Source organism: Ischnura elegans, chromosome 6 (assembly GCF_921293095.1).
Source record: "Ischnura elegans chromosome 6, ioIscEleg1.1, whole genome shotgun sequence".
Lineage (NCBI taxonomy): Eukaryota > Metazoa > Arthropoda > Insecta > Odonata > Coenagrionidae > Ischnura > Ischnura elegans.
In genome coordinates, this window is record NC_060251.1 from 41570008 (window position 1) to 41582721 (window position 12714).

The 12714-nt window shown below is 37.3% G+C and overlaps 1 protein-coding gene across 3 annotated transcripts in view; it reads right to left on the reverse strand.

Moving 5' to 3' along the window:
- Positions 1–2405: 2405 nt before the first annotated feature.
- The window catches only part of LOC124160562 (probable multidrug resistance-associated protein lethal(2)03659), a 40522-nt gene continuing 30213 nt past the window's right edge, over positions 2406–12714 (reverse strand). For 2 of the 3 annotated variants that reach the window (XM_046536430.1, XM_046536432.1), the window contains 8 exons: positions 11499–11622; positions 10650–10847; positions 10442–10569; positions 8995–9240; positions 7248–7420; positions 6704–6833; positions 3449–3565; positions 2406–2549 (listed from right to left, as the gene is read on the reverse strand). In XM_046536430.1, the coding sequence (XP_046392386.1) occupies positions 2529–2549; positions 3449–3565; positions 6704–6833; positions 7248–7420; positions 8995–9240; positions 10442–10569; positions 10650–10847; positions 11499–11622 (1137 nt within the window). In that variant the 3' untranslated portion in view covers positions 2406–2528. The remainder of the gene's footprint in view (positions 2550–3448; positions 3566–6703; positions 6834–7247; positions 7421–8994; positions 9241–10441; positions 10570–10649; positions 10848–11498; positions 11623–12714) is intronic. The other variant, XM_046536431.1, reaches the window with a different exon arrangement.

Here is a 12714-nt window from a genome sequence, read left to right on the forward strand (position 1 = left end):
TGGATTTATTTTATTGCATAGAAAATCATCCACCTCCATACGAATCCAAAATTTCCTGTTGCAGGGGATATGTTATTGATGGTTTGTCAAAAGTCATATGCTAACATGTTTTATCAACTTAGAACTTTGATGGGAGTTCACAGCTGAAATGCAGTTGCCATGTGTGATTACAATGAATATCTTACGATCGTGTTGACATTTGTTAAATTCTGAATTCCATTTGCACTCATACTGGCATAATCTGGAGATACATCAACTCTGAGCTTTTGATTGTAGTAATAATTACTTAACTTTCTTGCCCCTTGCAGCTGAAGACATCCATAGAGATGTATCATCGCTTTTAAAAATTTACAATGTATTAAATTGATTATGTAAGAATGATATTGTAACAATTGGAGATTACTGCTATCCAGTATGCCTTTATCTCTGTCATATTTGGCTGGCTGGGAAATGCCTTCAGTAAGCTTCTCAGATTTATTTGCTTAGGCTGTTCCCTTTTCCTTACTAGCTGAACTGAACCAGTCAGATCAATGAGATTGACTGATCTTTTAGTTATCCTGAGTCTCAGGTTAAGTAGTATAAACCAACTAGTCACTAGAACAGATTAGTTCCAGACCACATAGTCTCCCTGAGATCAGACCAGTTCCAGAGCAGAACAGACCAGTTACAGACCTGGGTCCAGACCAGTTTACCCACCCGTTGTCCAGACCAGTTGCAGACCAAACTGGTCTGGAGCAATGTTTCAATTTCTTCCCAGTTCCAGACCAGCTACAGACCTTTAGCTCCACCCCCGTTCCAGACCTGTTCCAGCTCAGTTACAGACCAAATATTTTTACCTGGGTATGCTCAACCACTGGGCAACGACCAGCCACCTTTTCGGCCAATGGCAACTGGAATAAAGTCTTTTGTCAGGTTAAAATGCCTTGTCAACAGGAAGGAAAGAATGGCTCTTCCTCTCATGTCAGCTCAGGGAGTTTGTCATTTTATGTTGCAGGGGTGTCGTTAGTCAGCCTTGCCATTTTGGCGTCAAGTTGGGACTTGGGAAAATGTCCGCTCCTGGGTGTTTTTTTATCTCTAGAGCTATACTAACAAAAGTCATTATTCTAGCATACATAATTGGTGAAGCTGGGAAGGGAAGCCTTCAGAAGGTGTCCGGCCCTCCTGAAAAAGTCAAATGGAATTTAAACGTTGAAATGTTCACTTTTACTTCACAAATCAAATTAGCACAATTGTCTGGGATGATTACCCACCGAGAAATATAGGGAGCAAATATGCATATAACCGAACGCCACTATGTATTCACCATTACAAGACCTTTTTTTTCGCATCGTCGAAGAGAAATGTTGTCCACAATTATTTGACTCCCATTGTTTTCTCACCTCATGAAGAAGAATTGTGGCATTGTCCTCTCCACATAACTGCCACAAGTGTATTGCTGTTTTTCTTTGCTGAAACTCTTGTCAAAGTATGAAGAGGATAAAAAATTTTGCCATCATATCCATGTCTTCATCTTGTGTGAAGGACTTCACATAAATTGGTTTTGGAATAAATCCCCCTAGATTGGAATCGGACCACAGGCCTTTGGCTTTCTAAACTGCTATGCTAACCACTATGCTATTTAGATTCCTGAATTCCAAAGCCATTTGTACCAAGATTCATTGTACTAGGTGTTAGGTTAGGGAGTAGTATAGTTGGTTTGCTCATAGATCTGCCTCCTACCTCGAAACATGCTTGTTGGTGGACCTAGTAGAAATTGAAAAAAGGTAACCTTTGATTATCAATTTTAATGCAGTTCAAAACTTTCTGTTATTAATGAAAGCAGCCTTCTGTTTTAAGGTCAATTTTTTGCTGAATTTTCTCGCATAACCCTTGCCTGTGAAGAGACCTGAAAATTTATATGTACCTATGTAGTCTCTTGTAAATACATACATACAATGCTGTTGCAGAATATTAGTTACTACAAAACAAAATCACTGTCCCAATCAAAATGGTACCGAAACTTGTTGTAAAAAAAGTTTCTTATAAATTTAAATGAAAGATATTTACTACCTTAATTTTTGGTCCATATAGGAGGCATAAACCTTTAAATGTTACGAATTTTGACTCATGAACAGCAGCATTTATCCTTTCATTACTGCACCCGCTCATTTTAAATCATGAAGTTATGTCTGAAGTTCTAGCAAGAGAATTCACGAATTGTGCGAATCGAATTTCTTTTAAATTTGGTAAGATTAAAGTACAGTAGACCCTCAGCTTATAGTACTAATCCATTCTGGAGGACCAATCACAAAGCTAATGACATTGCAAATTGAGTATTCACATTTGTTGTTAGGAAAATTTTGAACACTTTTTTGGTGATTTAAGGCGGAGCCCTGGCCAAAACAATGGCAATTATATACTGGGCATTGTTGTATAAATATTTTTATTCTATAAGGATCTCTGTTTAACATATGACTTTTTCTTCTTCCTTGCCTTGACACTTGGTCAGGGATGCCATTTTTAGATGATGCTCTTGTCGTGAAATGGTTTTATTTTAATTTCTTGCCTTCCTGAAAGAAATAATTATATCAAGCAAACATTTGATTCATATGATAATATGACATAATTCTCAAAAGTCATATTATATAGATGTTTTGAAAGTATAACTATGTAATCAGCCAATAAGGTCTTTTTAAGGAATGCTAATGTATACTAGGCGTTTCACAGGGAAACTAAAATACTTTAGGAAATGGTAGGGGAAACAATTTTAAGTACTTTTTGTCATAAGCATGTGGTCGCGACTCCTTAGTTACTGAGCTATGGCAGCATAAACATTTTTTTGGATACACATTGCAGTTATCATGAAAATGATTTTTCTTGGCTATACAGCCTTTTTGATATTTTATTTTTAACTCCTGAATTTTAGGGAAATTAAATGAAGGTTGGACAAAAATATTGAGATTGTAATTGTCTGGAACAATTATTCTTTGAGCTTAATTAAACGAGAGCTTTGAGCGAGTATGTATCAATAATACGACTGTGCAATCTCACCCATTTTGAGAATATGTAATTGTTTCAGACATTTACAGTCGGACATTTTCATTCAACCTTAATTATTTGATGTCCTTAAAATTCCAGGGTATGAAATAAAATTTCGAAAAGGCCTGGTACTCAAGGAAAACTGTTTTCATGGTAAAGCAACTGCAAGTGCATTCATCAAAATGTTTGCGTTCTCATAGCTCAGTAACTAAGGAGTTGCAATTAAATGTTTATGGACAAAAAAATGCTTGTAATTATCTCCCTTACCACCTTCTGGAATATTGCAGATTCCTCCTGAAACACTGTTATGTGTAGGATTTCTAAAATATTATTTACATCAGAATCAATTGAGGTGCCTTTTTTGATGAGTCATGAACATTGTGGGGGATTTTATCGTCTTTGTTCTACTTTTGTGCCTGTGAATTATTACCTTGGTATTTGCAGTTAGGGCAACTAGGTTATCTGCCATTTCTTTCCCAGTTTCTTCAACCATTTTTGTTAGGAAACCATTTCTTCTTTCCAGCAGCTCACTTGGCTTTCCCAGTTCCTGTTAATGTATAAAAATAGATTATTTTTATGTAATCATCATTATGAGAGATTTCTTAAGAAGATTATTTAACAAATGTGCTTTTTAGGAAAACCTGATCTCTACCCTCAACAATTTTTCCTGGGTTAATATTCTCAATGAATACCTTATAGAATTCGTCAAATCCATTTCTCTTGGGCATATGATAATACGTTGGTCCAATGGCTGATTTATGGCAGGCTAAGGGCCTCATTGGATCAAAACACACACTAGATAAAGTCAACATTGTTAGAGGTTGCCACTTTGTACAAAAGTATTTAGTTATATTTTCCGATATATTTATCTGTTTAACAATTTGAAATATAAATTTTCTCTAAACTGAGGGCCTATTTTACACACTTTTGGTATGTTAAAATCCAATGGCAGATCCAGAAAGGGGCTTTGGGTATCCAAATTATACTACTATACTGTAGATAAAAAGAATTCTGTTTGAACCCCCACTACAACTGGGACCACCCCCAGTTAGCCTCCCACTAAATAACCCTTGAGTCAACAGATTTTAGCCAAATTTGCCAATTGTTTTCAAATGGATACAAAAATAATCCTAACGTCTTTTTGGTATTCATTAGAGATGTGCGAATAGTATCCGCGAATACTCGAATACCTCGAATATTAGAAAGTATTCGATATTCGAGGTTTCGAATAGTTATGCGAAAAGTACCGCCTCGAATACCTCGAATACTTTGAATTTCGCGTCATACACTGTCGCACGCACGTCGTTGGTAGTTGACTCGGAAAAATGTAGAGAACTGTAGTCATTTAGTGCTCGCAGCGCCGTTTTACGCAAGTTGACGAATTACATCAAATTCGTGGATTTTAGCGGTGAAAAGAGTTCGACGAGGGGAACCGAAAATGGTCGGGTGAAAAAATCCTAAAATCCCCGATTCCCCCCACCAGGAGAACCTCAGTGCCGTGGGATAGTAACCTTAGGGCATTTCCCACGATCCGCTATCCCCCTCCATTCAGCACTTGCCTCACCCACTCTGAAGCTTTCCTCTTCTCAGAAATCAAACAAAAGGTCCCAGCTCGCGCAGGGATCGCATTACTAAGACCCCTGCTTCGAAAAAAATATCGAGTTACGAGAACAATAAAAACGTGTTTCACGCCCTCCCCCCTTTTCTCACCCACTGACCTTTTTCTGGCTACCTGCTTCGAAGTTCCCCATTTCTGGAGGTCAACAGCTGTGTGAGTACCGTGGGATACTTACATTAGCGCATTTCCCAAGATCCGGTATCCCTCTCCATTCAGCACTAGCCCCCCTCTGAGGCTTTCCTCTTCTTCGAAATAAAAAAAAGGTCACAGCTCGCGCAGGGATCATATTACGAAGACCTTAGCTTCGAAAAAATACCAAGTTACACGAGAACAATAGAAACGTGTTTCGGGCCCTCCCTTTTCTCCCCCACTGACCTTTTTTTTCCTGCCAGCTTCGAAGTTCCCCATTTCTGTGGAGGTCAACCGCTGCATGAGTCATCTATTAACACAAAAGGTGTCTAAGAATGACTTCCGTCAATTGATGTTACACCTTTATTGAATTGAAATATTAGTAATGTGCGCGTAATTTCAAAAAGAATAAGACCAAACACGACGTATTTCTGAGTTTATTTAAGCATTTTACGCAAAGAAATAAATGTCAAAATACGACGGAGACTTAGCATTCTGGCGAAACTCGATATGAGCAGCAGAGCTTCTCGGAAGTTGATGCGGTATTTTTTTCCGAAAACATATATCAAGTTACAATTTATGAGTGGTGCTATAAATCTTTATTGTTACAGTCCCAGACAAAGGGATATTTTCTCGGAATATTTGGTTTCTCCCTGATAGCAATTCCAATTCATCTTCTTATCTCGTGAGAACTCCCAAAGATGGACTGAAAATAATTGAAGAAAATCCGGTGGAAAAGAGCTTGTATTTTGCAAAATGCCTCAGATTGTCAGCTAGCACTTGGCAGCAGGAGTGAGGGTAAAGCGATGTTAGTTGAATTAATTATATGCCCAATTGTTTTCATAAAATTAAAATATTCATTAATCAGCTAAATTCCTGTTCGAATCATTTAAAGGAAATCAAAATTACTCCCCAAAATCTTGTGTTGCCTGCTGCATAGGCAACCGAGTCAAACATACCAGCATTCATCATTTATAGTATTCGAGGTATTCGAAATTCGAGGTATTCGAATATTCGAGCAATGATTTAATATTCGAATTCGATATTCGAATTCGAGAAATCTGCTATTCGACCCATCTCTAGTATTCATGCTTCGGTTCACAAGAAATTGCTACAAAACTGAAATTTTATGAAAGCATCTATGCATTAGACATATCTCTGGTAATATGTGACATAGAAAAGCACACAATGGCTCATTTTGTGTCTTAAAGTAAGAAAGATAATTAATGGATTATTTGACAAAATAAGAAATTGTTAATTGTAATAATAATGCAAATTTTCATTATTTTTCATTCTCTCGGTGGTGAAATTTTGCACTTTCAGCCGAGTTTTGACTGTGAATCGTATGGAATAACATTTCACCAGCAGTAGGTCATGAAAAATTAGGCCAAAAATCATTATTCATCATGTTTTAGTGGGTATGACTATTATAACATTAAGTTTAAAGGTTTTAATTAAGAAATTGAGTCACTTAACCCTTTTAGTGCGGCACACCGATATATCGGCTTTTACCGCTCGGCTGAAAAGTGCGGCACGCCGATATATCGGCTTTTATGTACTTTATTTTGTTAAATTTAAGGACATTGAAATAAAAAAGTTATATATCAGTAAACGTACAAAAATGTCGTGCTTATTGTCCAATTTAATGTCATTAATTAAAAAAAATGCTTAGAGATATCTAAAAAATTAACTATATAATGTTTATTTTGCCTAGTTGCTATATTTTATTAAAATATCCTCTGCATTTTTCGACTGTACCCCGGGAAGAAGGATAGCACTAAAAGGGTTAACATATCAATTTCAGTCAAAATTTGTTGAAAAAGTACCTAATTTTTCTAAGGTATATCATTCTTATATTTCCTTGCTTGGATTAAAAGGAAATGTCAAAACCATAAATGAGCAAAAAAATTTCAGTTTTAAAACCATAGAGAAACTTACCACCACCTCTCCTGCATCCATCACCAAAATTCGATCAGAATCCATGACAGTGTGCAAGCGATGAGCAATTGTCAGGACAGTACAGTCTGCTAGTTTTTCTCTTATTGTTCTCTGTATTATTGCATCAGTCCTAGGGAAAGAACAGTGGTAAATAGCTTTGTCTTACATGAAACGCAAGTGACTATTAGAAGCAAGCATTTCATTACGCTTACTCCTTTTAGTCAAATCTACCATAATGTTATTATGTACCGCCAGTGGCGCCGACTCCTGGGGCCTGAGGGGGCCCGAGCCCCCTAAAAATTCATTATGGGTGTGAGAAAAAAATGTGTCAGGCTAGTCGATTTTCCCCGGAGTGTCCAGAAATCGAGATTCGAGTTATGAGGGCTCTAATGTTGATCATATGACTTCTAAAATGCTTATAAACTTAAAACTCAATACTTGTAAAATTTCCCGGGGCAAGATCCCCGGTTTGGGCCCCCCAATATTTTTTGTAAGTCGGCACCCTTGTGTACCACCATTAACTTCAAAAGGTAATTCTACTTACTGTGGATCAATGTTAGCCGTTGCCTCATCAAGTATGAGGATTTTGTTTTTTCGTATGATGGCTCTTGCAAGACATATCAACTGTCTTTGACCAACGCTAAAATTGGTTCCTCGTTCGGAAATTTTGGAGTCAAGTTTTGCTGGGAAACTCTGGACCAGCTCTTTCAGTTCAACCTGTTGATAATAGTAATAATAATATGTCGTCTTTACTTGCTAAGCAAAATTAGGTCATTGAAGCCCTCTCTTACGTGTGAGTTTGTGGGCATGCACATGCATTTAAGCCCTTGATGGTGAAAAACTTACCCACGTGGAATTTGAACCAACAAGTTCTGGTTTACCAAGGGAGGGCTTTATCTCTCTGTCAATCATGCTGTTAGTTTGATATTACTTATGGCAGTGCATTATAATATCTAATCAATTTTTCAAATGGTAACTCTTGACAAGACTGCATTTCCACAATTGTATGGAATGAATAAGCCATAAATTTGTCTCTGAGCATCAGACAAGCCATCAATTTGTCCTCAAGTGTTTCATGAGCAAAAGCAATATATGCGTATGTTACATAAAAGCCATGGCCTCTTCAGAGAAAGGCCCAAGCAGGACTTTAACTCGTGACTTTTGTTGTAGGAAGCAAATATGTAGATCAATCCTGTGGTCAATAATCCTCGCAGTGTCGTAATTTTGTAGGTAATAGATAAGGAAATTAAAGTGTATTAATTTTTCCACACCAAAAGCCTTTGCGTATTCGTTTTAAATGTTTCTGGTCATGTAATCCTTTGATTAGACTCACCAAGTAAAGTTCTTAATCAAATAGAAATTAATTTTTGAGAATTTTTCCAGAATAAATTTAATTTGTTAGATAGAAAGGGCATCATCTTCATGTTCACTATGTTTATTCAAGATTAAAAAGCTATTTAATGTATAGGCTCAAATCCAATTTCGTTCAATGAAGGGATTCCTAGGAGTTTTTAAAATAAGTGAAGCCTTGAAAACATTGTAACTTTGTAATTTCTTGATAAAATATCCAATCCAATTCTGCAATTTTTTTACATTTTTAAATTGTCAATTCTGTATTTGAGTGAAGTATTACCTAGTAAGTTTACTCCATGTCAAATGATAAGTGAAGTTAAGTTAAGAAGATAAGTGATAATTTTTCCTGGTGTAAAACTACTGAGAGCTTAGAATAAAGATAAAATTCAATTCCAGGAAAGTTCCAAGTCTTGCAATGCTCTTCCAGTCACATTGTGAAAGTCGAGGTTTATGTTTGTGATTTTTAACTACTGTTTCATGATCTGGTTCATTGTTAAAATGAAGGATTAGCTGAGTGTGTAATGATCAGCTGAGCATTGCTGAGAACAGATTGATAGGATCAATGGTGCTGACTCCATGGGGCTTGAGGGGGCCCGAGCCCCCTCATAAATTTGTTATGGTTGTGAGGAAAAAATGTGTCAGGCTTGTCCATTTTCCCCGGAGTCTCCAGATATCGAGGTTCGAGTTAACAGGGTTCTTAACGTTGATCATATGACTCTTCTAAAATGCTTAAAAAACTCAAAACTCACTACTTATAAAATTTCCCGGGGCAAGATCCCTGGTTCGGGCCCCCCAATATTTTTTGTAAGTCGGCATCCCTGTATAGGATCAAGGATAAGGATCATAGTGGCAGTTGGTGAGTGCAATAATTTTATTGTACTATTTATTCTGTGGAAAATCTGATTTTAAAAGTTGTAATATGTATGTGTTATTGTTACCTCTTCAAGGGCCATCCAAAGAACATGATCGGAGTGCTCATCAAATGGATCTAGGTTTTTTCTCAATGTGCCGGAGAAGATTACAGGCTCCTGAGGAATTATTGATATCTTTGAGCGTAGTTGATAAAGATTGATGGAAGCACAGTCAATGCCATCAATGAAAATTGTCCCTTCCACCTCTGCCAGCCTGAAAAGGGCTGTGATCAGGGAAGATTTTCCAGCTCCTGTCCTTCCCACTATTCCTAGCTGCAAGAAAATTAAGTTTGGGGTCAGCACATTATGTTTTAGTGAGGGATGGATTTTAATATCTGCCAACCCCCTAAAATCATCAAATTCCCAAGAATCAAGGATTCAAATGTGAAATCAATAAGATTCAAGCTAGAAAACAAAGGGTTCTAAATAACACACTTATCTTTGTTACAGTTACAATGCGAATGACTTGTACATTAATACTACCAATTGTTCTTTCTTTAACTAAAATCTAAGAGTGCAATAGTTAACTCTAAATAGGAAATAATACAACTTCGATTTCTATAGGCATTGTTGACATTGAGCTTCTCCGGGTTTCCTGGCTTCAGGATTTGATATCGTACATGGAATTCTTATTGGTGCTCTTAGACATTTTTTTTTGTTGTGGTCAATGCCAGAGCCACAAATAGTGCTCCGTGTGGATAAACGTGGGAACTAGGAGTGGCATCACTAGGTTACGTGTTAATTTTCATGGAACATTTTTTCCTGGAGGTGAATATACATGCATGCTTTCATTAAATTTTCAAAATTTTTAAAAATACGAATTCAAGGTTTGATTCACATCCTTGAAGGACTCGAATTTGTGAAAATTGTGGATTTGACCCATTCCTAATTTTAGTCTTAATCATTTCAATCCTTTTTAAGTTTCCTCATAGGTTGCTGGGTCCCTGGGAGACTCCCTATCTCCCAAGTGTAGACTCAAATCCTTTTGTGCCGAATGCCACATATATGCAGCGAGGATTTTCTTCACAAAAGAAATATACTAGATCTGTTAATATGAACGTTAGAACTTAGTTTAAAATTTCTTCTTGCTCAGAAAAATACAGGGAATTCACATCATACATTAAGAAAGTGATGGGAGCGGCAAATATTTGTTTTTATAAAGCTTGGCTATCTCATTCAGTTGACAGTGGACTTGCGCTGTGAAGGAGTCTTTTACTAATCCATCTAGGGTCTGGGATGGCGGCCAAGGAAAGGGAACGGCATCCCGCTGAGTTGGGTCCTCCAGCCTTAGGACGGGTGGGAACCTCTACCTTCCGTCAACACGAGAGAGCTTTGTACAGGGAAGTGCAAACAAATTTCAAGGGACTTGTTACGTGGAAGAATTTCCCTCCACGAGGCTCTGGCACGAAAGGGTTAATCTCTCAATACATACATATTTTTATTTATTTCATCAGTTTACAGCTATGTACTCTACCTTCTCCCTGGGATGAATGATGAATTGTAGGTTATTTAGTACGTATGGGTCAGTTGGGTTGTACTTCAGAAATACATTCTGGAAAGTGATCTGCCCTGCTGATGGCCAGTCTTCTGTTGCTTTGTTTTCTGCAAATGTTGATATTTAACCGTGAATAAATGTATGAGATTTATCAATTTTCCCATAGTTACTTGGATTTTAGACTTACCAGATAGTGGTTTTGATAAAACCTTCCTTCGTAATTTAGGTTCTTCAAACTCTTTCTCCAATTTTGAGTATTCAATTACTCTTTCCACTGAGGTCATCTGTATCTCCAACTGTGCAAATTGCTTCATTCCCCATTGGAAAAATCCTGCCAATCCAGCTGATTGTGTTATTGCAAGTCCAACATTTCCACCAAGTGTGTCTAGGTAAAAGAAAAATGTAGGTTAATTAATATTTAAAAATGTAGGTGTTTACGCCTCGCTACTCTTCAAATGCCTGTTATAAAACTGCTATAAAATCGGGGCCAAAGTTAGTAGGGGAGAGAGAGAGTTGATGGATGCAAACCCTCTCAAAAGGTTTTTAAGACCCAGTCTTATGTCAACCCCCGCCAATTGAATTTACCCATTGAATGCCAGTGAGGATGTCTTAATTTTTTGAGAAAATTGGCTTGCTATTTTACAGAGAAGTGCAAACATTAAGACAAATGTTCATAAACCGTTAACATTCATTATTCTATAGGCAGAATGTTTCCTGGATTTTTTGACCACGCTCGATAAAAAAATATCTTCAATTAAAACTTGTGAGTGTGCTTTATGTTAATGTTAAAGATAAGTATGTTATCAGTTGAAGAATACATATTGGAATACTTGAATTCAGCTACAGAGATCCTGAGTCTAAATTTTGGAAAGGAGTACAGTGACTTATTTTAGGAAAGCCTAAACTGTTATTGGCTTACAAATTATTTTTAATTTCATTTGGAACGAGCTTAGTGAACAAGTTCAGATGAGGAGCATCATGTGAATGAACGAATGTTGGTCATTCAACTATACCTTTCGAATTCACCTGTACTTACTATTGCCAAGGAAGAGAAAACTCAGTGTAACCAGTGTTACATAAATAAAGCAGAGGATATCCAGCCAAAGACCAAATGCTCTTCCAGCTGCTAGCAGTATATAAAATGCTGAAGAATGCTGATCCTATAATGAAAAATCTAGTTTAGACACTGGAAAATTTTTCATTGGTTTGTGTGTGCATATGTTTGATGTCTTAGGACAGGGGTCTTCAAAATACGGCCCGTGGAGGGCTTTCATCCGGCCCGTGGAGGGCTTTCATCCGGCCCACACACTCGTTTCAAGTAGCGTGCAATTCTCGCTCGTTAAACTATGTGAGACGTCGCTAGGAGCATTGCAGCACTGCACTGCACGCCAAAGTCGCCTTCAACTGTTTGTATATAAGAAATACGCCACCGGATTTTTCAGTAGACGTTGGTATCGAATACTTCAGTCATCGGCAAATTTGCTATCCGGCCCGCGGGGTGATTCGGAACTTGGAATGTGGCCCTCGTGGCCTTGTAAATTGGAGACCCCTGTCTTAGGATAATAACAAGGCAAGGCACCCCCTGTGCAGCGATGAATTCCAAAGTAACAGTGGGGTTGCGAGGGGGGAGGTCCAGGGAGTCCGGACCCCTTCCCCCCCCAAATATAAAAACAATTATTTTCCTTCTTAAAAGAAAAAATACTAAAAAATAATGAATTTACAAAAGATTTCTATGATGAATGAAGTTTTTTCGATCATGAAAAATGTTAAAATTAGTTTAAAACCCGCTAGTTAGTATGCATCATGTTTTTCAAAAGTTTTCCTCCCAGTTTTGGGCCCCCATGAACAAAATTCCTGACTACCCCACTGCAAAATACCATTGTTTTACTTTTTTATGACATTGTTAGAGTCTCAACGTGACAAAGGAGAGGACTCGGGCATGTCTAGAAAAAATTCTTGTCAAGGAAATTTACCATTGATTACCACTGAAAAATATTTTTCATCTAACATACAATTTTCCAATAAATATGAAGCATCAAACAAAATTGATTGAAAGAATAACTAATTTCTTTAATCCATCCATTCCTCAAACCTTATGCTACTAACATGAATATATTCATCTGGACGTGTCTTGACTCAGGAGATGAAAGCTACAAATTTTCACTGGAGATTTTCTTACGTAGGCGATCGAATGCCGAAAATATACGTTTCCTTACACTCCCTCTTTTATGACAGTCGTGGGTTCGTGAAGT